At 53.0% G+C, this 25,095-nt stretch overlaps 9 protein-coding genes across 9 annotated transcripts; 4 read left to right on the plus strand and 5 right to left on the minus strand.

Moving 5' to 3' along the window:
• Positions 1-105: 105 nt before the first annotated feature.
• J7T55_010226 (uncharacterized protein) lies at positions 106-1,074 on the plus strand (the record flags this gene model as incomplete). The annotated part of the gene is made up of 1 exon (XM_053131429.1): positions 106-1,074. One exon carries the CDS (start codon positions 106-108, stop codon positions 1,072-1,074), a length of 969 nt encoding a protein of 322 aa, XP_052990652.1.
• Positions 1,075-1,381: 307 nt separating this feature from the next.
• Positions 1,382-4,270, minus strand: J7T55_010227 (uncharacterized protein; the record flags this gene model as incomplete). The annotated part of the gene is made up of 1 exon (XM_053131430.1): positions 1,382-4,270. One exon carries the CDS (start codon positions 4,268-4,270, stop codon positions 1,382-1,384), a length of 2,889 nt encoding a protein of 962 aa, XP_052990653.1.
• A 999-nt stretch (positions 4,271-5,269) lies between these two features.
• On the minus strand, positions 5,270-6,206 carry J7T55_010228 (uncharacterized protein; the record flags this gene model as incomplete). The annotated part of the gene is made up of 2 exons (XM_053131431.1): positions 5,270-6,012; positions 6,074-6,206. 2 exons carry the CDS (start codon positions 6,204-6,206, stop codon positions 5,270-5,272), a joined length of 876 nt encoding a protein of 291 aa, XP_052990654.1.
• A 2,237-nt stretch (positions 6,207-8,443) lies between these two features.
• On the plus strand, positions 8,444-10,095 carry J7T55_010229 (uncharacterized protein; the record flags this gene model as incomplete). Its single annotated transcript, XM_053131432.1, has 4 exons — positions 8,444-8,565; positions 8,651-9,336; positions 9,389-9,804; positions 9,862-10,095. The coding sequence occupies 4 exons, from the start codon at positions 8,444-8,446 to the stop codon at positions 10,093-10,095; spliced, it is 1,458 nt and encodes a 485-aa protein (XP_052990655.1).
• Positions 10,096-11,106: 1,011 nt separating this feature from the next.
• On the plus strand, positions 11,107-16,216 carry J7T55_010230 (pattern formation protein EMB30; the record flags this gene model as incomplete). Its single annotated transcript, XM_053131433.1, has 7 exons — positions 11,107-14,094; positions 14,150-14,433; positions 14,501-14,828; positions 14,886-15,289; positions 15,338-15,444; positions 15,496-15,878; positions 15,941-16,216. 7 exons carry the CDS (start codon positions 11,107-11,109, stop codon positions 16,214-16,216), a joined length of 4,770 nt encoding a protein of 1,589 aa, XP_052990656.1.
• A 107-nt stretch (positions 16,217-16,323) lies between these two features.
• Positions 16,324-17,283, minus strand: J7T55_010231 (uncharacterized protein; the record flags this gene model as incomplete). Its single annotated transcript, XM_053131434.1, has 1 exon — positions 16,324-17,283. One exon carries the CDS (start codon positions 17,281-17,283, stop codon positions 16,324-16,326), a length of 960 nt encoding a protein of 319 aa, XP_052990657.1.
• Positions 17,284-17,669: 386 nt separating this feature from the next.
• On the minus strand, positions 17,670-19,234 carry J7T55_010232 (uncharacterized protein; the record flags this gene model as incomplete). The annotated part of the gene is made up of 2 exons (XM_053131436.1): positions 17,670-18,896; positions 18,986-19,234. The coding sequence occupies 2 exons, from the start codon at positions 19,232-19,234 to the stop codon at positions 17,670-17,672; spliced, it is 1,476 nt and encodes a 491-aa protein (XP_052990658.1).
• Positions 19,235-21,080: 1,846 nt separating this feature from the next.
• Positions 21,081-23,616, plus strand: J7T55_010233 (uncharacterized protein; the record flags this gene model as incomplete). The annotated part of the gene is made up of 7 exons (XM_053131437.1): positions 21,081-21,203; positions 21,426-21,582; positions 21,721-22,145; positions 22,237-22,326; positions 22,593-22,771; positions 22,839-23,152; positions 23,231-23,616. The coding sequence occupies 7 exons, from the start codon at positions 21,081-21,083 to the stop codon at positions 23,614-23,616; spliced, it is 1,674 nt and encodes a 557-aa protein (XP_052990659.1).
• Positions 23,617-23,762: 146 nt separating this feature from the next.
• On the minus strand, positions 23,763-24,829 carry J7T55_010234 (ATP synthase subunit D; the record flags this gene model as incomplete). The annotated part of the gene is made up of 6 exons (XM_053131438.1): positions 23,763-23,974; positions 24,026-24,076; positions 24,126-24,500; positions 24,566-24,576; positions 24,636-24,748; positions 24,815-24,829. The coding sequence occupies 6 exons, from the start codon at positions 24,827-24,829 to the stop codon at positions 23,763-23,765; spliced, it is 777 nt and encodes a 258-aa protein (XP_052990660.1).
• Between the last annotated feature and the right edge of the window lie 266 nt (positions 24,830-25,095).

Consider the following 25,095-nt stretch of genomic DNA (forward strand, 5'->3'; position numbering starts at 1 on the left):
ATGACTCTTCTTGCCTCTCTGCATACTCAGCTCAGCAATCTTCCAACAAGAGTCGAGCTAACTTCTGTGCGATAGAAACACTGGGGCTGAGCACGGGCATCTAGGATGTCAGAGCTAATGCGCATCACCAAAGTAGGTGATCGGTACCTCGTATTCGAGGTCAGAGATGTCGCCTCTCTGCGCCGTGACCACTGCATTTGTGCCGTTTTGGTCGGTACCACACCGCAAAACCCAACCCAAAACCTTTTCTCTGGACTTCCGCTGGAGCTTCTTCCTGAGGAGACGAAGCTACTAGTGGACAAGGGCGTCGCCTATGTCGTGGACGACGCCGCATCTCACCTGGCTCACCTGACATCTATGGACACCACCGCCAAGCATGCTTACCTACAATCTTTGAGGACGCGACGGCAAAATATCTCGCGAGTCCTAGACGAACAAGACGCTATCAGGAAGGCTGAAGGCGCCAAAATGAGAGGAAAGCAAAAATCCAAGCGAATCCCTGTGAGGTCTGACAGCCCACCAGTCGCCGAGGAAATCCAGTTGCCCTTGTCCCCTCCGCCGGAGAAGATAGACGCGGCCTCGGTGCGATTCACAGCAGCTGCAAATCATGAGGAGTCGCTCTTCTCGTCTTCTCAGCAAGGGCGAGGGGAGACTGCCTCCCCATCTTCCACTGTAGTTGCAACAAGTCGTCATCTGACGGCGACTACCAGTGTTGACATGCTGTCAGAACCCAAAGCTTACAGCGTACCTGTTGAGGCCCCCCGTTCTTACCCTTTCTACAAGCATCTCAACTCAAGAGGCTACTACATCACTCCAGGCATACGTTTCGGTGCGGATTACAGTGTCTATCCTGGTGATCCCTTCAGGTACCATGCACACTTCATGGCTACAAGCTTTGGGTGGGACGAAGAAATCACTCTGCTAGATCTTGTTAGTGGTGGTCGTCTGGGCACTGGTGTCAAAAAGGGGTTTTTGATAGGTGGCCAGGCTCCACCAGAAGAGGCAATAGGAAGCCAACAAGATGCTGATGAAGATAGGGTGAGGACGTTTACGCTCGAGTGGGCTGCCATGTAGGAACTGCAGCTCGAGACTCGGCTCGTCGGTTGCATCTGTGAACGGGCAATATTCAGGATAGAAGTTGGTATAACGGAAGAAATGAGCATAGATACCTCCTGTTCTAATTGTATGTGCCTTTCGTCTGTCCGACGTTGATGAGTGAGACCTGTACATGAAAGTGTTCAAGAAACAAGTGATACACAAAAGCGAAAGTAGAAGCCATAACGCCAATTACGCCAAACGTGCCCTTTGCCCGTCCTCGCTTATGTGCCCAGTAGGCGAATAGACTATACCCGTCCTCCCTGCCCTCCTCTGCTCCCCTCGATCAAGGCACGTAGATGCGACTGAAGCTGATGACCTCCCGGCGGCAACAGACGCACTTGTCGAAGTTATTCATCGCAAGCGCCACCCTGCAGTCGTCACACAGGCTCAGGCACCGGCATGGCCATACGATGATTGTGCGCGGCGAGCTGTGGCATACCACGCACTGAGGACCATCGGGCCCCATGCCCGACGCCCCCGTGGCCCATGATCCCGCGCTGGCGCCCCCGTCATCTGGAGCCGCCGCGGCCCGGCGTTCCAGCAGAATCTGCTCCAGTACCTCCGCCTCCTCTTCGGCTGTCATCTTCTTGATGGTGTGCGCGTGCTGACCTGGGAAAATCACGCGTGAGCGCTGAGCCTGCTCGAGTCGTCGGTAGCCCGACCGCGTCAGGATACGATCTGAGCCAAGGTGTGCGGCGAGCGCACGTGCTTGATTTCGCTCTTCGGAGCTGCGGGGGTGGAGAAGGGCTGCGAGATCAGACGGTTGTATGGGGTTGTCAAAAACAGGTGTGCTTTCTCTGGATGTGAAAGGGGATCGCTGTGTTGGTGTTCGTTGGCCGTCGTCGTCTTCCCAGTCGTCTTCGTTGTCATCGTTTGTTGACGCTTCGGACTCGGCTGTCGTGATTACACTTGTGGCATCCCAATCTGAGTCTTCCTCTTCTGCTGTTGGCCGATAGTCGCCGCTTCTGTCTTTGGTCCCCCACCAGCCTCCATACAGCCACCAAAGATACAACTTATTATCCATCCAGCGTTCACGTGCACTTTCATCAGGCCAGGCCTCTCTGTCGTTGTACGTTTGTCGAAGCTCTTGCTCCACGTCAACAGTATCAGCACGATGAATCTCGGTGAGGCCAATGGAGCCTTCTCCTGCGATGATGGCCTCGTACGGCCTGCCGCTCCTTGAACGTTTCTCTTCCGGGCGGCCAGATTTCGGAAGCCTCGACCAATTCTTAAGCCAGTTTGGTGGGTTCTGGACCCCGACACTAGCAAGCACCTTGCATACTGCCATCGCCCAAGTCGTGAGAACCAGTTTGTTGATGTGCATCAAGTAGTCCAGAGCCAGTAGCCAGCGTCCGCTGCGCTCTGCCGCCCCGACCCCGTCTCGTATGCTGCGGCGTTCACCAGCCCGGGACTTCGATAGCTTCTGAGCAGCCCTCTCGCGAGCATACCCACTCGTTGCCCTGAGCTGCCCGTCCTTGACAGGAACGAGCCCTATGACACCTGTTGAGTCGTACCGTGATCCTGGAACACCAGAGCTCATCCAATTCATTTTCAGTTCTTCAATCTCTCGGTACCGCTCATCTTCGAGCCACGTCGTACGCTTGAGACCCACTTGCCTGTCTTCATTGAGGTAGACAGCTTCAGAGGCCATTGTGATGGCACCAAATCCAGTCCGGAGCAATGCGGTGTAGAAGTCCATCTCCATCGTAATCCGCAGGTCCGAAAATGAGAGATTCGCCTGCATGTTGGCATGCGCGAGTGCCAGTCGTTGCTTGAATGCTAGATGCTGTCCCGAGTCTGCATCTGCAGGTGTCGCCAGAGCAGACAACACAAGTGCCACAGAGTAGATTGTGAAACAAATTATGATGCCAACCAAGACCAGCACATGTGGTATGAAGCCGATGATGCACACGGTAGGGTACCTGAGTAGCCCTTGCCGGGAGGGATCTTCCAAGGAGAATGTGATGGCGCTCCAAACAAGGCTTCCCATGAAACATGACGCCCACAGCCCTGTACTTATCAGGCGAAATCTTGCCTGCTTACCGAATACCCCGAGGATATGACTGGTGATATGGCTCATCGCCGAGAAGAAGGCGATCAGCAAGACTTCAGGAGGAGTGTTGACTCTTTTCATGATCATCGATCGGCTTATGGCAATGTTTGCACCAGCACTCGCCTTCGACGTGGCATTTGCAGCCCCAGAACTGAACAAACCCCATCCGAGCTGATTGCTGATAGCAGCATCGGCCTCAGCAAATGCGAGGGAATGCTCAAAGAGCGTCATACCAGTCTCAGCAGACACTGGCCGTCCTTGAACGGCACATGATATAGTCTCGAGTATCTGGCTGAGACAAAAGGTGCCGAAGAGAGGCCATAGCAGAGACAGAGAGCCCTTAAGCTCCGGTGACTCCTCGTAACCCGACGGTATCATTTGCACAGCTAGGCAAGACTCCTCGTCCGTGGCACCAAAGAGTAGCGTGGAGCTCACGCCGTGGAGCAGTGTGTTGTGTTGCGAGAACATAAGGTCCGAACTCTTGCTTGCATTCCCCCATCGTAGCTCGGAAAAGTCAGCCGAGGTTTGACATTGTATGGACTGCAGTATGCTCCGAGCTTGTATAAAGAAGAGAACGATAGGCGCAATTCGTAGAATCAAGCGGGTGTGCCATTTAAGTCGCAGACGCCGTCGAGTGGCGGCAAAGATGTGTGTTCTGTTCAGAACCACTGCCATCGCGATACAGCAAAGCGCCCACTTGCTCGTGGCGTAGCTGAACACGCTCCCTATGCCCTTTGCACCCTCCATCGAGAATCGATATACCGAAGCGGTCGGGTCTAGTTCGGCGAGGTTAGAGGGAGCAGCGGAGGCAATGCTGGATCCAGTGGAGATGATACTGGCGGAACCGGGAGGAGTCGTAGAGAATATATCCGAATCGGTGGCTTCAGGAACGACCCGTTGGCCGAAGCCGTCTATAGCATCGGGGAAGGAAATATAAGAGCCGCCGAGCTTCCCGAGCTTCATGACCATTCGAGGGCCAGCCAGGACGAGATCCTCCAAGGAGGGAGCATATCTGGAAACGTTGAACGATGTCCAGGAGGTGAGGTTGTGCCACATGCTCGCATTATCGAACGTGGCGGCCGGCTGGCGGTGGGTGAGAGCCTCCACCGTGTGCTCCATCTTGGGCCGATCTGTCGCGATCTTTGTCCCTCCAGGTGCTGGCTCTTGGTGACAGCCCGTTCGGGCCGCGGCCTCTTCGGAGGCACGTGGGAAGTGAGGTCAGGTCGGATGCTCGCGTTCGGGTCGAAATGTCTGGGGCTGAGGAGGTACAACGGAAAGAAATGAAGAATCAAGTTATCTGAGAGAAGCCAGACAACGGATGCATGATGCGAAACGGCTCACTGCACCCTGTCTGGCAAGCGTGATGCTGATCGCATGTAAGACGCCAGATGGGAGAATGGTAGTTGACGGGATGACGGCAATGGTGCAATGCCCGATCCGTGTGGGGCAGGCGGCACCACTTGAGTCCCTGAACTCCAGGCTGGCAGGGGTAGCTGCTGAGCTGTCGAGGCTAGACAGAAATGGGACTTCACCCCCTTTGATCCAGTTGACATGTGAGGCTTGCATGGAAATATTTACAAGCAGACCACACAGAGATCATTGATCTATGATGGCCTTGTGTCTGGGACCATAGATACAGGCTGTATTGACCATACCCTGGAATTTGTGGTCAAACTCAATGTCGCCGTCCAAGTCGAGCAGGTGTCTACGGAGTCTAATTGATGTCCTCCATTACATCTATGCGCCACACATTTCTGTTTTGTGATTCACTTGCGCCTCTACCCGTCCCTTCTTTACCATTTCGCTATAGTGTAGGGCTTTAGCAGAGTCTGTCGAAAGCCAGTCACCACCTGAAGATGACTGTGAGGGCTTGAAGCGCTCTCCCCTGATATTCGGGGCGAATCCGTGCTTGAGCTGATATTACACTGGCTGGTGTGAGGTAGTCATGGTTGGGCTTTTTCTATGTCTCGCAACCACTTTCAGGATCATCGTTGGGCCCTGGATAGAAATCTTGGTGGGCTGCTAAGCTCTTGGCTCCGAGAAGTACCTCCCACTTCAACGGGCCGGCCGCCTTTCCAAACTCTCGTGACACTGAGTATCTTACCGAGTCCGAGAAACTCAGCTATTTTGAGCTGCAGCATCTTTCAAACAACCAACCAGCACACGGTTAGCACTTTGAGAGGCCAGGACGCCCTTCTCAACCATTCCCGTGTACAGTGTGGCGTCTGTTGCAGGCAAGTCTCCCTTGAACCACAGGTTTGTGATCTCATCCCGTTCTGGTAAATACGCAACACAACAAGCTGCAAGGACGTTGTCATGCTGGGAGGCCAGAGGATCGACCACTATCTCCGGCTTTGAGTCACTGCTCTCGCCGCCGCTCACCAGAGCTGCCACGCCTCCTGCGACCGTATCGACACAGTCGATGCCGGCGTCAGCCAGAGCGGCTGATGCTACCGTTATGCATCCCGCCAGGACATTCATCGTGTCCCAAGCCTCGTCGTGGTTGCCAAGGCTGAGACTCCGGTCCTGATCCCCTTCGATTACTGAGATGATGATGTCGACACCGCTCTTAGGCCAGCGGTCTGCGATGATAGCTCCCCGTAATGCTGTCTCGAGGTGGATACTCAGATCACGTTCCGTCGAGTCTCTCAGATAGCCCCGTCTCTGCTTTGTTGCGAAGGGCGCATACTTGACGTGAGTGGTGAGGATAATGTGCGGCGAGAAGGGCGTTGATCTTGGTAGTGCTCTTGGTCCATGAACTGTGCAGCTCAGTTTGAGACCGGAGACTCCAGGCTTTGCTGATGTCTGGACCTCAAGGTATGCAGAGCCAGACGCCGAAGGAGTGACGCCAGTTTTGAGGACTTTGAAACACAGTCAGGAGTTTTTCCAAGGAGCGACGGCGGGAGTAGCAAGAACACTCACATATTGGTCGGGCTGTGTTGACGGGCCTGCTCCTGGCTGTCGCTTTTTCTGTCAAGACCGTCGTCTCGTCACCAGCAAAAACTGGGGGCAAGGTGCCGCCCACGGGACCGTTGATCCGCCTCCTGTCTGCCATTTCAATGTGGCTTGAACTGAGTGTGGTCCTTAGATGAGCAGGTGACCTCGTTACCACAAATAACGGCAATTTCTCGCAAAGGGTCTGCTGCAGTCAAAGAAAGGACTTAAAAAAGACTTAGTTTGGATGATGAACTCGAAATCGAAATCCAATGCCTCCCTGCCTGCCGCAGGTTGCGTGCCCCAGGGGAGTTAAATGTGGCCCGAGCTCTGCGTCCCCACACCTCCAGCAGCTACAAAATTTCTGCCAGAATTGGATCTGCCTTTTCCTGCACAACTTCAACCTCACAACCTTCGACAGAAAGTCCCGGCAACTGCACGACCACATGTCTTGGGACTGCGCTGCGCACAAGGGGTATTTGAGCAGTCTCCGACTTGTCGAAATAGACGATGGAGAGACTGACTCTGCACGCCCGTGAAGCCAGCCATGGCGCCGCAACCAGCGAGTGCTGTTGCTTGCGTGACGTGACTGAAGCTTGCTTCACTCTGGTGACGCTCCAGCGTTTTGGTCAGTCTTGAACCCCTGATACCTTCCCTTCAACCATTTGCGAGCTTGGACTGGGTTTGGCGCTCTTGATGATATTTTTATCCACTTGTTCCGCGCGAACTCTATGAGCGAGAACAAACATGCATCACCATCTGAAGCACAGCCTCCAGCCTCTTGCTATGATTGATTCACACGCGAGGCAAGTTTTGCTGACAATACCATAGGGCAACTTGCAATATGAATCACAGTCTTTGCTTCATCGTATTGACCTGTAAGCATACATTTTTTTTTTCACTTGCGGCGATTTCATGATGAAAACATCTTTATTCAGTTCTGCTTCTGAACATACTTGATGACACAACCTATACCAAAAAACTTTTCTGATCATCGCACTTGCAACGTCTCCTGTTATCCACCAGCTAGTCTGAGTGTTCACGAGCTAACAAGCGATCCCATAGGAAGGCTAGAAACAAAGATACCGCCAGAGCCTCACGCGGTGCAACCGCTTGCAACGCTAGCTACCATATCGGCTCCGATAACGACAGCACATGCTGCGAAGAGGTCAGTCAATATCTCCTTTCGCCTGCGCACGTCATCTTTTATGATGATAATAGCTTATCCATTCAACGATATGTACAAGCCGAGCCATCCTCCCGCACTAGAGCAGTCATGTGCTGTGATGACCAGTAGTGGAGTCTTTCCCCTCGGGGGATGTCATTTGGCTTCAGTGCCTGCGATCTCTATGCTCCGTCTTGGGGTGTGACAGATCAGGGCCGGCGCGTACAGCTGAGTTTAACGGCTTTCTGAGACGTGTGTGCAGGCGCTCTTTTCGAGCACTCGTGTCTACTCATTTCGCACTCACTGACACGCTACTAGGTAACTCGTGGCCGCTTTAACTCCTGCCAGTGTATCGTTCGAATGTGATCGACTTATGCTAAGGTAAATGAGTGGGTTCTGGAGCTGGGGCTTCCTGCCAGGCTGCACCACAAGTGTTTTTGATGTGTAGGCCTTGACGCCGACACTGTACCGCCAGAGGTCCTCAGTGTCGTGTTTACTGCTCATAAAATATTTGGCATTTATGCGTCGCTCAGTGCTAGGTCATGCTGCTGATGACTAGGTTTGCGATCTGTTGTGGACGCCAACATGTTTATGCGTGCGGTGCCTGCTTTTGCTGGCTTGGTTCGCTAAATCTGTAGTTATAGCTGAACCAAATATACTGTGTCTCAAGATCAAGAGTGCTGCAAGGGGTAAACTGAATGGTGGGTCCGTGCAGATGAACCCCAGACGTCAATTTGGATCTTGGGCATAGGAAATGTGACACTTGAAACCGTAACCTGATGTACTTTACTCACTGGAATGCCGCTGCAAATCCACCGAGATACTTGGCCCGCGTTGAGGGCAAAGTACCGCGTAGGTGGCCTTAGCGCCATGGGACCAGCTGCAAGCAACCAACTAAAGGTCGCAACACGCTGATTCATCTCGCATTCACGAGGTTGACACAGGACACCTTCGCCCTTGTCCGTAGTACTCGAACACGAAGTAATCCTCCAGGACCTCTGTCCCTTCGCCATGCGATAGACTATGAACCTTTTTCCATCTAACACCACTGCCCTGCGACTTCCCGGAGATCGCCACAACAACCAGTGAGCTTGGACGGGCCAGCCTGTCCCTGGACTCCTGCAACGCATCCTGAGACTGCGTTCGAGTCCAACTGCCTTCTTCCGCGCAATCGCCCTCAACCCTTTGACCCAATGCTGCCATCATACTCGACCTCCGGCTCCAAGGTGGTGCCGAGGCACCATGCGGGTGGATATGCTGCCAGCAATGGGTATCCGAGGAACAAGGACTTCTCGTTCGACATGTCACCACATCGGTACTTACTGGTTCTCATCCTACAATTCTACCTGCTTTGCCGCACACGTCGCACTCAACTTGACTAACTTGTGCCCTGATGCCAGATTTCAACCACGAGGGACGACGCCCGCAGCCCGGCGGCGACGACGACTATTGATAAGACTCGGTATAATACTTGCAGTTGCGTTTCTCTTCGGCATATTTGTATGGCCCGGCGGGGGTGTATCGTTCGCATCGCTGTTCTCATTCGGCCTGCTGTCTGGAGGAGAGGACTTCCAACTCGAAACCGTGCGGTACTACGATCTGTCCAACGTCCAGGGGACCGCTCGCGGTTGGGAGCGCGAAGAGCGCATCCTCCTATGCGTCCCCCTCCGCGAAGCCGAGAACCACCTGCCGATGTTCTTCTCCCATCTACACAATCTCACATACCCGCATCATTTGATAGACCTCGCTTTTCTGGTCTCGGATTCGCAAGATCGAACTCTGGAAGTGTTGACGGAAAGCTTGGAATCATTACAGGCTGAGGAGGACCCCAAAATGCCATACGGCGAAATATCTGTCATTGAGAAGGATTTTGGGCAAAGTGTCAACCAGGATGCTGAGAGCCGACACGGTTTCGCAGCACAGGCGAGCAGGAGAAAATTGATGGCTCAGGCGAGGAATTGGCTTCTCAGTGCCGCCCTGCGGCCCTACCATTCATGGGTCTACTGGAGAGACGTGGATGTAGAGACTGCCCCTTTCACCATCCTTGAAGATCTCATGCGCCACAACAAGGACGTCATCGTTCCAAGTGAGTGTTGCTAGGTCACACGTGATGGTTCCTGATGCTGACTATAGTATAGACGTTTGGAGGCCGCTTCCAGAATGGCTCGGCGGAGAACAGCCATACGATCTCAATTCATGGCAGGAGTCGGAAACTGCTTTGGCCCTGGCGGACACACTGGACGAGGATGCTGTCATTGTTGAAGGATACGCCGAGTATGCGACATGGCGGCCCCACTTGGCTTACTTGCGAGACCCCTACGGAGATCCAGATATGGAAATGGAGATCGATGGAGTAGGAGGTGTCAGTATTCTGGCCAAGGCTCGTGTGTTCCGATCTGGCGTCCATTTCCCGGCTTTCAGCTTTGAGAAACATGCAGAGACCGAGGGGTTCGGAAAGATGTCCAGGCGCATGGACTATTCTGTCGTTGGTCTGCCGCACTACACTATCTGGCATCTGTACGAACCCAGCGTCGATGATGTCAAGCGCATGGAGGTTAGTCTTGCTCAGCCATCAAACAACTCGAACGATAAAAGCTAACTCGGAGTGCAGGAAATGGAGGCAGAGAAGAAAGCCGCTGAGGAAGAAGAGAGGAAGAAGAAGGAGAAGGAAGCCAAGATCAAGGAGGGGTTCAGCTTCAGTGATACCAAGGCCCAGTGGGAAAAGGACAAGGAGACTATCGCCAAGAATCAGGAACGCCAGGCCGCTGACTCTGCCGAAAAGCCACGGAAGTCCTCGAAGCCCGCAAACAAGGTGGAGAAAGTCTCCCATGGCAGTGACACATGAGATGTTGTTGTGGAGGCAGTCGCAGATAGACTTCTGTTGCATTCATTCCAAGCTTTGTTGTTTTTCTTTCTCGCCATGGGAGGACTGGACGCTGTCTCCCTCATGTCTGGGCGACTTTCTACACATATTGCGACGGCGGGGAGCGGAAAGCGGGTCGAATGGAGATACCTTTGGGCGTTAGGAGATTGCTTTGGAAGATAAAAGGAAACATTGATGTTCGCATGCTGTAAAGTAGACGGGAGAGCGTTTATGGGGACACATCAACAAGGGCGTTATGATGGGATGCGGAACTTCAGAATGGACTCGTTCTGACCTGGACCCTGGGTTCCACGTATCAATTCATTGCTTTATCCTCTTCGCTGGCTGAACCAATTCTCTGGCTGCACTTGCTTCAGCTGCCTACTGCGAGAAGCTCTTCACCTTGCATCTCAATGAAGAGCAAAACTGCCCGATGGCACCTCACATCCACATGCAAATCAAATTCCTAATTTCAGCGTATTTCACTGGCCTTGGTTTGCAGGAGAGGGGGGGACATGTCTCTCGAGACTCTATGTGCAGCGTATGGCGGGAGGCACAGGCCAGCTGCCTGCCGGCCGCCAACCTCCCGAACGTCACTCCTAGTGGTATCCTAGCTATGTACAGTACAGTAGTAGCTGAGTACGTACCTATTCTCTGGCCGCCCTGGGAGGAAGCTCCATGTGTCCTAACAATCGACCGGCCAGCTAAAGATCTACCTGTGCCTCGTGTCGAGCTCACGCGCCGGCTTGTCTGTCGCCTCCTTCCATGAGTCCTCCCCTTTCTCCATTTGTGTCCCAGTGAGAGATGCTTTTGAGTTTCTTTTAATTTCTCAGCGAATCCTTCCCGGCCTTTCAGTCCAGCTTCCCAGGCCGGAATCGACGAACGCGTGCATCATCTTCGAAGCGACTGCTCTGGTATCCTTCAAGGCGACAACGGTACACCTCTAATCTGTCCATCTCAGCATTGAACCTGCCTCCAGAGACACCCGTAATCATGAGCCACGATGCCCGCATTCCCCAGATTCTGGAGCCTTCGGTCTCACCGGCGCCCTCCAGGCCAAGCACTCCTCTCCCCCGTCGGGCGCAACACCACTCGCCTCGAATGCAGTACCGAAGTCGCCCCGTGTCGGTCGCGGTAGATCCAGTGTCCCTCGTCATAGCCGAATGCATAGCAATCACCTCTGCGATCCAGAAACATGCCAGATCTCCTCATTCCTCTGTGGCGGCCATTCTGGGCGGCGGCCCCAGTCCGGTGCAACTGGGGTCCTCGAACTCAGTGTCTCTGGGAAAGTCAAGGGGCAAGAATTCGGCCGCAAATATCATGGGTGACGGTACAGCCGATCTGGTGCGCTGGGGCCTTCGTGGAAAGAAGGGCAAGAGCATGCAGGACAATCCGTTGATATCTGGCTTTGGGAGGTTGCGGCATGAGTTGACTGGCGTTAGGGACATACACAACTTTGACGCATTAACGATGCTCTACCCGTTCCTGCAGATCATCCAGACAAAAGGAACCGCTGCTCCGGTCACGATTCTTGCTCTGAGAGCCATACGGAAGTTCCTCGCGTACGGCTTCATCTCCCCCGAATCTCCTCGCTTCGCTGTCGCGATGCAGTCTTTATCGGCCGCTATCACGCACTGTCAATTCGATATAAGTGACGCGCCACAGGAAGAGGTGGTGTTGTTGATGATTCTGCACCTGATGGAGGACATGCTGTCAGGACCAGGCGGCGATATACTCAGCGACGAGAGCGTGTGTGACATGATGGGTCGCGGCCTCACTATTTGCTCACGGCCAAGATTCTCAGAGGTCTTAAGACAGACAGCAGAGGCCTCGATGGTACGGATGTGCCAGATCATATTCGAGGATCTGAAACACCTTGAAGAAGAGGCTGGGGAAGAGATAGACGCACTAGACAAGAAGACGAACGGCGATATGGACACAGTGAGCATGGACCCATCCGCGAACGGCACCGACATTCCAGCAACAGTTGCACCTACTCCCACACCAGAATCAAACCGTGCAGAGCCACGGTCTTCTGAGTCCGGAAGCGCTCCTTCGACGGGCACAGCGGAAGCGGACCAGGCGACGTTAGCATCCGAAGCTGGAACAGCAGACTCACTTGACTTGCGACCTTACTCTTTGCCATCAGTTCGTGAGTTGTTCAGAGTTCTCGTCAACTTCCTGGACCCGCACGACCGCAGGCATCCTGACACAATGCGTGTAATGGCGCTCCGAATAATACACGTTGCCCTTGAGGTTGCCGGCCCCTCCATTGCGAAACATCCAGCTCTTGCTACCATCGCCGAGGACCGCCTATGTTGCTACTTATTCCAGTTGGTGCGCTCCGACAACATGCTGATCTTGCAGGAGTCCCTCCTGGTTGCTGGGACGCTACTGTCAACATGTAGGGGAGTCTTAAAGCTACAGCAGGAGAAATTCCTATCCTATCTGGTGGCCTGCCTCCATCTGTCCTTTGAGATCCCACGCGAAGCTGGTATCGATCCATCGCTGTACGCTGGCATCCCTCAAGCCCCCAAACTGGTCAAACCCCCGCCGTCGCAAACTAGTAGTGGTCGTTCTACTCCAGTACCGATCAAGGACCGGCAGAAACTTGGACTGGAGGGTGGTGCACGAAAGCCAGATGCAAGGCAAGCCATGGTGGAAAACATCTGCGTGCTTGCCAGGGTACCTACCTTCATGGTAGAGTTATTCGTCAATTACGACTGCGATCCAAACTCGGCAGACTTGTGCGAAGACATGATTGGAATGCTGTCACGCAACGCCCTACCAGATTCTGCCACCTGGAGCACTACCAGTGTCCCGCCATTGTGCCTGGATGCACTACTGAGATTCATTTCCTTCATTGCGGAGAGACTTGATCAACCACCGAGAACGGCCGGCTTCATGGACGCAGCGGATCTCAGAGAATCACGGCGGAAAAAGAAACTCATCATCAAAGGCACAAGCAAATTCAACGAAAGCCCTCGGGGAGGTCTAGCGTTTCTGGCAGACAAGGGCATCATCGAGTCTGCGACTGATCCGGAGGCCGTTGCACGGTTTTTGAGATCGACGACTCTCGTGGCGAAGAAGGTTCTGGGAGAGTATCTTTCTAAGAGAGGGAATGAGGCAATCCTCGATGCCTTCATCAACTCTTTCGACTTCGAAAATAAGCGTGTCGACGAAGCCTTGAGGTCCATGCTCGAATCGTTCCGGTTACCAGGCGAAGCTCCACTGATTGAGAGGATAGTGACCTCTTTCGCAGAGAAGTACTGTGCCAATTCGATACCTGAAGACGTAGCAGATAAGGACGCTGTCTATGTTCTCACTTATGCCATCATCATGCTCAACACCGATCAACACAATCCTAATCTCAAATCTGCGAATCGCATGACGGTTGAGGACTTTGCTCGAAACCTACGTGGTGTGAATGGAGGGAAGAACTTCGCCATTGAATACTTGCAAGCGATATTCGACGCCATCAAAACGAACGAGATCGTTTTGCCCGATGAACACGATAACAAGCATGCGTTCGACTACGCATGGAGGGAGCTGCTTCTGAAGACAGAGGCCGCAGGTCCTCTTGTAATCTGTGATACTAACATTTACGATGCGGACATGTTTGCTGCAACGTGGAAGCCAATCGTTTCAACTCTGTCTTACGTCTTCATGTCTGCTACCGACGACACAGTCTTCGCAAGGGTTGTCTCAGGCTTTGATGAATGCGCCCGCATCGCTTCCAAGTACAACATCACAGAGGCCTTGGATCAGATTATTTACTCGTTGAGTCTTATGACGACCCTGACACAGGAAACAACCTCAAATACAAGCTTGAACACAGAAGTCCAGGTCGATGAGAAAAAGGTTATGGTTAGCGAACTCGCTGTCAAAATAGGACGCGACTTCAGGACTCAGCTCGCATTGCTTGTCCTCTTCCGCGTTGTCACGTCTAAGGAGCATATCATCCGGAAAGGCTGGAAAGATGTGAGTGATTGACAAGAAGACGACCGAGCATTTGATCGCTAACACGTTTTTTTAGATCATCCGGATCTGGCTGAATCTCTTCGCAAACTCACTTGTCGGCTTCCCTAGTGATCGTAGTCGCCTAGCGGTGTCGCCGATCCCATTGCGAAGTCCATCACAAGTAATAGATCGTGCCGCCAAGCAGAATGACACGGGTCTGCTGCAAGCTTTCTCAAATTTCCTCCAAAGCTACGCAGCTGATGATCCGCCTGAACCGTCTGAAGAGGAACTGGACAGCACACTCAGCACCGTTGAATGCATTAATCAGTGTCAGATGGAGGACATCTTTGCACATCTCTCGTAAGCCCCGAATCCCCTTACGTTGCCCTCCGCCGGCTAACAAGACCAGAAATCTCCCAGATGACAGTCTCGAGGCCTTGGTCGATGCACTACTGGACCAAATCCCGGAAGACAGTGGGTCTGGAGTGGTCATCACCGTAAAAGCCGACAACGTCCCTCCGAACTCTCCTGCTTTGGCCCAGAAACCCCGGAACAACGTGCTGTACGATCCTTCGCTCGTCTATATCCTGGAATTGAGCACGATACTCGCTCTGCGGGATGACCACACAGTCCAACTACTCGGCAAGCGCGTGGTCGACGCTCTACAGGCCATATTACGTGATATCAGCAGTTACCACCCCATAACCGTCTCAAGGACGACTTTCTACTCCTTCAGACTACTTCAGGCCAGTTATGTAAGTTCCTCGAAGTATGATCGAAGTAGAGAGGAAGAGGCTCAACCCGACGTTCAGGAGTACGACTTCATCCGCGCCCCAGTACTACTCCACACTGTATCGAGCTTCTCCCCAGACAACCTTAAGAAGACTTCCAAATTGGTTCTTCAAGGCCTTAAGCTCTGTGTTGATGAGCAGGGCCCACTACGAAACGAGACCATGACCTCACCTGACTTCTGGGCCATCCTGCGCAATTTGGCAGCCGAGAAGACGTCCGCACCTACGGTATTCGAGATACTGGAGACCGGAGTCAGTCCTTCATCAACAGCCATCATGGCGGACAACTACGAAGCCGCTATCGGTCTGCTCAACGATTTTGCATCCGCTGCGAGTGCCACCGTGCCCAAAGAACCCAAGGTGGACCCCCGGAGACCTTCACGGAAACCAGCTCGTCCTTCCTCTGCGAAACCCGAGGCTCCGAGGTATGTGTTATTGACCGAAGTGTATCTGTAGATGCTAATACTTGTTAGTGAGAATCCGGCCGTGCAGCGCGGCATCAAAGCTGTCAATATCATCTACAGCATGACGTCTCGTATTCCGCAGCTCATGAAGCAGTCCCACCTGGAGAACAACGAGGGTGAGTGCTATGGATTATTTAGCAAAGCTATAATGACTGACGGATTTTCAGCATGGTCCGCTTATTGGCTGCCTATCTTTGAGGCGCTGACTACACAGTGCACCAATCCGCGTCGAGAGATCCGCCAACTGGCGTTCAATTCTCTTCAGAGGGCGTTGTTCTCGCCGGAGCTGACGTCGAGTGACCACCGAGAGTGGACCGCGATCTTCGGTGAGGTCTTGTTTCCGTTGATCTTGCGGCTGCTTAAGCCCGAGGTCTTCTCATCGGACCGCGACGGTATGAGCGAAACCAGAGTGCAAGCAGCTTCTTTGCTGTGCAAGGTCTTCCTGCAGTACCTAGTCCTCCTTTCCGAGTGGGACGGGATGCTGGATCTTTGGCTCAAGATCATCGACATCATGGACCGTCTCATGAACAGCGGCCAAGGAGACAGTCTTGTAAGCAACACATTGTGCAACTATCGTATCAACGCTTGCGTACTCACATCTCATTCTTGCAGGAGGAAGCTGTTCCCGAGAACCTGAAGAACGTTCTCTTATTCATGTCGAGCAACGGGTATCTTGTGTCGCCAAGCCAAGACCCATCGAAAGAGAAACTATGGTCTGAGTCCTGGAAGAGAATAGACCGATTCCTACCGGATTTGAAGAAAGAACTCGCTCTGGAGGAGCATGACCAACCACACAATCAAAATTCAGTTGATCCTCCTGCGGCAGTTGGAAAGGCGGAAGATGAAAAAGCGGACGTGGAAGCCGAGCGGGTAGACAAGGAGGCATGAAGACACGAGACAGCGATGAGACCATCTAGACAGGTGACAGGTGCGTACATAACTATAGACCATGGGAATGGCAATACAGACCGCCGATAATGGCCCCGCGCGAACCTTCATTTCCCTGTGAATACCGGCGCCCTCCTTTCTGCGAAGGCTTGCAAAGCCTCGTCCCGGTCTCTTGATTTCAACAGCTTTTCATACGCCGTGCCCTCGGCTTCTTCGCTGGGGTCACGCATGACTTGCAACGCGCTCGTCGTTGCTAGAGGCCCGCTTTCACAGATTTCTCGCGCCAAATCTATGGAAGCTCCAAGGACCATCGCCCTCGCACTCGCCTCACCGTCGTTGCAGACATCTACCAGTTCATCTGCGACGCCCAGGTCGAATGCTTCCCTCCCACTAATCTTCCGGCCCGTTAGCACCAGTTTACTCGCCCTTGACTTCCCGATAAGCGCGGCCAATCTATATGTTCCGCCGGCGCCAGGGACGATCCCTAACCGCGTTTCAGGAAGGGCAAAGCTGGCAGTCGAGGAAACGACGCGAAATTGCGCCGCAAGCGCCAGCTCCAGCCCACCGCCGAGTGCTGGCCCGGCCACAGCAGCTATGGTGGGGATGGGGAGGTCCTCAAGTGCCTTGAATGTCTGCCTCAATGAGTTCAGGAAGGCGCGGGTGTCCTCTGCCGTGAAGGTCCCCCGCTCCTTGAGGTCAGCGCCCGCGCAGAAGGACCTGTCGTCGGCAGATGTTATTATCAACGCCCGTGTGGGGCCAGAGCTCGTCGAAGCGCCTGTTGCGACGCCCTCGCACGCGGTCCGGACGGCCGCCACCTCTGCGGCGAGGGCTGAGAGCAGCGCCGTGGATATTGCGTTGCGAGCGGATGGCCGGTTGAGCTCCAGGACGCGGATGTGCCCGACGTGCGGTGCCGGGATGTTTGTGATACGGACGAGAGGCTTCTGCTCTGGCCGGCTAGATATGCTTGATGCGGTCCGCTCAGGTGTGTGGTCTCCCACGATGGATAGATGGAGTGGAACTGATTCCGCCTCTCCTGGCGCCACCACCGCTGAGATTAACGCTGACATTGTTCGAATCTGGGTTCCTGCACACGAGGCACATTCTGTTCATCACGTTCACAATCATCCTGTAACATAGGCTTTTAAGGCTAGTTGATATCTCAGATGGAGCTGGTAGAATGGCACGAGTCGTGTCGGGCCATCATCGCGGTTCCCTTATCTTTGCTATTTAGAGTTAAATTGAGATCCACCTGCCAGGGACAAGTCTGGACTCTGCTATCCGGGCTATTCACTCGGCGGTGTCCTGTTCTCGGCTTGCTCCCATGGGACAGAAATGGCCTCAGGAGGTGGAGCTGGCTGATGTTCCAGATGTGTGCAATCGTGTTGGGCTACGACAGTCACGGCTGCAAGGCCGGGCGATCACTGATTGTCGTCAAGCTATGATGGTCCTATTTCTAGAAATTGGACAATTGGTGCTCCACGATATCCCAAGTACGTTGCGATAGCACCATCTGCGCGAACCAATTGCCCTTCAAATCACTCCCTTGGATCACGACCAAACAACTTGGCTTCATACCTGAGCGCGGTGTGCTACTCTGCCAGGACGGCTTGCCCGCGTGCTCGTTCCCAGGCTCGGCCTTCAGAATCGCCGGCGAAAAGTCCACTGCCTCCCAATACTTCGCCTTGGCCAGGCTGCTCACCGAGACAAGGAAGCTGTCTTTCCCCGTGAAGAAATATGGCGTCCCCGTCCTTCCGATCGCATCATGAGTCAGATGTGCAGCTGCCTGTACCTGGGGTAATGTGAGCTGCGGCTTCAAGCTTGTCCGCAAGAGAGCGGCCGCGGTGCCCAGGGGCGAGCATAATAGCGATGTTGCTGTAGTGTTGATCCAGGTATATGCGAGCAAGTTCTGCAGGTAGACAGTACCGGAGCGCAGACCGTGGAGCTGGAAGCCTCGCAGGTCGACGGCTGATGTAATGCCGATTGGACGACGTGAGCCTTTGAGGGGCGAGCAGGCCAATCTGAGTAGCCAGGCTGTCAGGAGCTGATTATCGCTCAGGTATGTCTTGTCCGCAGCATGCTCATCAGCTTCTTGCCTTAGTCGGGCCATTGTCGAGGCGGGAATAAAGATGTTGCGCTGCCTATAGTTATTCCGGTTCTTGAACCGATCTGCGATGAACCGAAAAACCCAAGACCATTTGCGCCAGCCAGCGAGCCGGTCTTCCGCGTGGATATAACGCTCCTCGTGTGCATTTGGAGAGCAACATATAACACTCATTGGGTCCTCATCCCAATCGGCCAAGGGAGTCACATCCGCCATCCGCCCAGCGAGCACCTTGCACCAATTCGTCATGATCTCACGTTTACCCACGCCATCAACCAGACTGTGTGAGTAATTAAGTGTGATGAATGTGGCGTCAATGAAGGTAATGACGTGCACTGCAAGCGCAGGCTTGTCCGAGTATAACCAGTCGTCCAGGCACTTTGGCGCCTCAGGACCAGCTAACAGTGCGTCGAGTTCTTCTGGTGTATCTTGGACGCAAGGTCTATCCCAGGAATAGGGCAGCGTTCCATCCAGAACGTGCTCGTGCACGCTCTTTGCCTGAACCTCATGAGTGAACTGGACTGCTGGCCGCTTCGGATCAAAGCTTTCTGGGATATGAAGCTCAAGTTGTCCTTCGTCCTGGTGCCCGATGTCAGTCACTGGCGCCTGTAAGTCTGCTTCGACAACTTCACGGTTGGCTCTCGAAGACGATCTGGCAGGGTACTTACGTTAACACGGAAACGCCCCCCGAGTTTCTTCCAATTTGTGGCCTTGCTGATCAGATCTTCGAGAGAACTCCGTAGCATATCCACGTCCAACTTTTCTTCGAAACGGAAAGTCCAGTTCATGCACATGCTTCGCATCATCAGAGAATTCTCGAGGGTCGCTAACTTGACCACTGTGTCAGTATGAACCCTCTCCGGACGCTGCCGATGTGATCCCTTGCCACTGAACAGCCATGACAAAAAGGACACCATCGTCTTGATTGTTTGACGCTGATGGTACGCCGAAAGGCACTGGTTGTACGAAGATCAATCGTGAGATTGAATCGAAGCATCGTCCCAGACTCTTTACTTCAGGGAGTCTGTCGCCGCCTGTAGCCTTGTCCATGCTTTATCGCTCGGGGATGCTTGTGCTTCTGACTCGTAGGTTCGAGGCCAGATAAGCACGCGAGCGACCTAGTCCGCGGCGTCTCCGCTGCCACGTAAATTTAGTACTTTTCTGAAAACCTTACGAAAATGTAATATTATGGCGCTTGTGTTGTTTATAGAGGCCGCCTTGTGTACAACTTGTCATGATAGAGATACAGCAGACACATCATCGACGAGGATGTTTGCAGCACTGAAGCTGTCTGTTCTGTAGAGTCGTCAGAATTCGGTGTTAGTGGGTAGACGGAAAAATCGCACATCTCGGCTGTGTAATTTTCATTTGCATCATTTAGAGAGTTCCCGGGTAGCTATTGACGTTTATTTTGAAATTGTGATGCAGTGGATTGCGAAGTCGAACAGTAAACCGGAAGTATTACAAGGAATTGACTTTATTATTTCGCTATAGAGCAAATTCATTAGCAACAGTATACAGTCTTCATGCCAGCCTAATAATGTTTAGAATGGTTATATCAGCTCTCTTACCATCAACAAATGCTGGGGACGCAGTACCGATAGAATAATCGGTCACAAGCGCTTCGATATGAGAAAGTAATTCGAAATGTACTTTAGAAAGGGACGGTCTTATTTGTATGATTGCAGCAATAGCATGACGATGTAGTTTTTCGGCAAAGCCGGCGAGACGGGCGGCTTGGGGGCTTGAAAGACTTGTAAAACTTGGCTTGTTAGCGTCATTAGGGGCGAAAGGAACTGTACTTGGCCATCATTCAATTATAAAGTTCCTTGGCCGATTTATTAGATCCCTCTCAGGAACAGGCTGGTGGTCGTTGTGTGACTTTGTGTACGTATTGATGTGAGCCGAAAGGAGGGCAGGGTGGACGAGAACAGGGCACAAATGGATGCGAGATTGAGTGCATTGAGAGAAACGTTGTTGAGCATGTCAAGTTCCCCCAGGATGAGATTAGTTGCATGGTCAAATACAATATGAAGCTATGAACAAGGCGTTCGAACACAAGTTTCGCATGTTATGATGACAATGGCTAAGCTATACCATAAATGCAATTTGGCTGAGATACGAAGGAAGGGTGTTGGTCAAACTGTGGTATCATAAGTACATCATGTATAGATTTATGGCTCATCTACCTGAAACTCACCAATATCCACGCACTATGAATGCCGAGAAGGTCTCCAGTCAATACCAATAACAGCATTTTGCAGCAACACACGTCTTTGAGCTAAATGCTGAAGGTTGAATATTCTATCCCCCCCCCCACCCCCCCAAATCGTTTTCATTTTCCTCTTCTATACCAAGGCCATTCTAGGCTGTGTGGCTTCTTGAAGCTCTGGGCTCCTAATGAAGTCATCTAACTCAGGGGAAGGACATTGACAAGATGCGCCTAGATGCAAATTATACTGCTGCTTCGAGTTCATGATCAATGTAAGCTGGATCTACGGCAAGGAACGGCAAGGCGCTGTGGACCTCTGCCGTGGATTGGCGGCCTAGGGATAAGATACATGACTAGGGACGAGTTCTGGAAACTTTGTCTAGGCCTAGGGGATGGATCCCTTTTGGGAAGGCCGAGATAGTGCTCTACCCAATCTATTTAGTCTACGAAGTGTTTGAGTCAGTCGCAATGTCACCGTATACTTACCGACGTCTGTGCCTCCCTCTGTGTCCTCGAATGCAGCCAAGCCACACCTACAATTCTCCAAAATAATGGCATCGACCCTTCAGATTAACAGGCTGCACCCGAGCTTCGGTGCAGAGATCGATGGGATCGATTTTTCAAAACCCATTAGCGATGAACAGTTGACGGAGATCAAGGACACTATCGCTCAGGTTGGTCATCCCCTGAGCAAAGAACACGGGGGTCATGAAGTTAGGTGTAAACTAAGAAACTTCTGATAGTACGGCGTATGTGTCTTCCGAGCCACATGCCTTGATGATGACAGCCAAGTTGAGCTGGCGCGCAGGTTTGGGGAAGTTGAGCGTTTAAAAGGGACGCCGGCTGAGCAGTCCCGGCTGAAGTCAATTGAGCTGACTGACCAGAGTAACCTTGAGGTTGATGGAACGTTGCTCGATCCCAACGGCTTGAAGGCTCTGTCCAACAAGGGAAATGAACTTTTCCACGTTGATGGCAGCTACAACGTGAGACGAACAAGATTCTCTCTCCTTCGAGCCTTCGAGATACCACCCTTGGAAGCTGGCGGTAACACAGGTAAGTGCTTGAGCCGCCTCGCGCCTGTCCGACGGGCGGGCATTTTCCCTGAAGAGCAGGAAATATTCACCAGGGGCTGATGCCTCATGAGTGAATCGCCCTGGGAGAAGAGCGCAGTCTTCTGACGAAGGATGTTAGAATTTGCCGATACAAGGACAGCCTTCTCCGATCTCGATGAGTCGTGGAGAGACGAGTTGATAAGCAAAGACTATGTTACCAAGCACTCGTTCTGGCACAGTCGTAAGACCGCATCGCCCGAGGCCCTGGCAAAGCTCGATCCGGATCGATACCCTTTCTCAAGGCACAAACTAGTCCAGCTTCATCGGCCCAGTGGACGCATGAACCTGTATATCCCATCTCATATCCGCAGCATCGAAGGACTGTCCGAGGACGAGTCAGCGCAAAAGTTGGCTTGCCTGAGGAAGCACGTTACCCAGGAGAAGTACACGCTCAGCGTCGAATGGCTGAACGTAGGCGACTTAGTTGTTTGGGATAACACGTGCACTTTACACCGAGCTACCGGGCTCAAGGGCGCATTCAGAAGGGATATGCGACGTTGTGGTGTAAGTCTCTGAGACGTATCAATTCTCGAGCCCAAGACTTGGCCCGAGTGAGAGAAAGACCAGCTTCACGATGCTAACGCTTCCCATGCAGATCTTCGATAATGGCCCTGAGGCTTTTGGGCTCAATCCACGGGATGATGATTTGAATTTTGCATTCAACAAAGATGTGATGATGGACATTGTGCGATCATTAACGTCATAATGGGAGTCAAGTCCTCAATTTCAACGGACTGTATGTTGTGTATATTGGATTAGAGAGAACAGCATAGAATACCGAAGTAAAAAATACAACATTCTGTAAGGATTACCTGTTGTCGAAGTCCCTTGAATATTAGGAAGCATGTTTCTAGAATAGTGAATGGAGGATAGTCCAGTCCACATTTGCCGCATTTGGGAGGAAAGTCTGGGGACCGTGCACAAACACGGTACGGGCACGGGCGCATACAGTGCTCACCCAGGCCAGCTGCCGAGCTGTGGGCAACCAAGGCAGAACTTCCACTCATCGGGTCGAGCAGCTTTATCTGTACATCACGTCTCAAACAGATCATTATCAACATCTGCTTCCCTTACAAAACCCAGCGGTCTATTGAAGTCGTCATGGCGTCAGCAGGACCACCGATAACCACGTTCGTGTCATTGCACCCCGACACTGCGTAGGTAATTGGTATAGCTAACATGTTGTTCTCCCACCAGCGTCTACGTGCGAAACCTCGAGGAACGCGTCAAAATCGAGCCCCTCAAGGATGCCCTGCGCGAGCTCTTCTCCGAGTTTGGAAATGTCATCGACATCGTCGCCAAGACTAATCTGAAGGCCAAAGGCCAGGCCTTCGTTGTCTTTGACAATCCCGAGTCGGCCAAGCAAGCTGCAGAGGAGGTCGACGGCTTCGACCTGTTCGAGAAGCCCATGCAGGTGGCGCTTGCCAGGTCAAGGAGCGATGCAACAGTGCAGAAGTTTGGGACTGAGGAGGATTTCGAGCTGCACAAGAGGCGGCGAGCAGCAGAGAAAGGTGCGTCGAGGATACACTGGACCTTGATCATCAATTGTCACGCCTCGGCGGCTAGACTAACTCGTACACATGCTACAGACAAGAAGAAAGCCCTCGAAGCCGAGCAGCAACGTCTCAAGCGCCCTGCCCCAGGCGGAGAGCAGTCTGGCCGCCCATCGAAGGCAGCAAGAGGTGCTGGCCTCAAGCCGACCGGTCCCGCAGCGGCCGCCGTCGTCCCCGACGAATACCTGCCGCCCAACAAGATTCTCTTCGTTCAAAACCTGCCGGACGACAGCGATGCAGTCACTCTCACAAACCTTTTTGGCCGCTTCGAAGGCTTCCGCGAAGTCCGTATGGTGCCTGGGCGTCGGGGAATTGCATTCGTGGAGTACGAGAACGAAGCGGGCGCTATTGCTGCAAGGGAGAATTTGGCTGGCACTCAGCTTGGTGGAAAGAACATCAAGGTCACGTACCAGAGGCAGTAGACTCCTCAAAGGTCGTCGCACAGCAAAAAGAAGTGAGGCAGGCGGCGAGATGGGCGTGCTGGTGTAAAATATCGTGATACTAATTTGACAGACGCAACTTGCGTCGCTCTTATCTCATCCCTTCATGCATGGTTGTCCGCTTTGATTTAGAAAATAACGTCCTCATCCTCATCGGCCCCAAGCACATCAGATGGGCCAGTGTTCTCGTTCCTGTCAGCCTTTTCATTCCCTTCCTGAGCTGCTCTCTTGGCAGCCATCTCGGCGTCCAAAGCAGCATTGTCTCGCTGCTTTTTGTTTGCAACCTTCTTCAACCGGTAGAACTCCTCCCTGTCCAATTCGTCGAGCTCGGAGTTGATGTCTGCCGTAATGATCAGTTATCATTCCGCACGTCGTACAGTATTAGACCTACATTTGATGGTGTTCTCTGTTCGAGGAATGATGACATGCTCGATGGCATTGACTGTAACCGAGTCAGTTTGATAACCATACATGGGTGATGAAAGACTGACCTCTCCGGTTGACGACCTTGATGACCTCGTCGAGGATCACAAAGGCGGTCTGAAGGCTGGCAAGCTCCACCAGCGCCTCCACGGCTCTGGCATATGTCTCTCTACACCTCTGCACTTGCTGACCACCTTTGCCGAGGCCGGTCATGGCAAAGTCGTTGATGCCGTCCTCAGTATAGCTCTCGAACGCCGGTAGCAGCACACCAGAGACGTTCTCTTGCTTCGCCCGCACCCTGAAACGTGCCGACTTGACAGACTCTTGGACCTGATAGCCGATATCTCCGCCAACAGCGTATGTGACCTCGGCCAAAGAGAAGGAAGCGATCTGCATCACTCGACCCATCTTCCTCTTGGCCTCATCGATTCGCCTCGTGATCTCTATTCAGTGTTAGACAGTCGTGGGTTTAAGGGGACTTGTTGGATGATATGGGTCGCATCAGTACCTCGGAATCGCCTGTGACATAGAATGTTAGTGTGAGGTTCCAAGGAGTAGGCCCGTGGTCGTCGACGCACTTGGTGAGAGCTTCACTCTTCCGCTTGAGCAAGCTGTGGCCTTGCTCAGCCCCCTTGAGCTTGGCCTTCATTAAGCCAAGGGACTGGCGAGTCGGGAAGACCGCTTCCCTTTCCTATCGCAGCGTGTGAGCAATTCCGTCTTCATTGTACCGCATACCGCCTGGTTCGAGGGACCTTACTCCTGCTCCAGACATATTGACGGATGCTTGTCAGGACAGACAGAGGATGAGAAATTCGATGCTGAAGCTGTTTGACACGGTAGTGACAGCGATTGCAGAGGTGAGGGAAGTCGCAGTGCAGCGATATAGATTCGGCGAGCCCTCGCAAGCTGTTGTCGCCGACGGATGGAGCTGGGGTCTGGTCTATTTCGGGATGTCGTCAGTTGAGGTCGGCTGGAGGAGCAGTGCCTGGGTAGCTAGCTCCCAGGTGGAGCACGGGCCTGTCCAACAGTGGGCGGTCG

The sequence above is a fragment of the Diaporthe amygdali genome (genome assembly GCF_026229845.1).
Source record: "Diaporthe amygdali strain CAA958 chromosome Unknown NODE_26_length_719862_cov_65_716256, whole genome shotgun sequence".
NCBI lineage: Eukaryota > Fungi > Ascomycota > Sordariomycetes > Diaporthales > Diaporthaceae > Diaporthe > Diaporthe amygdali.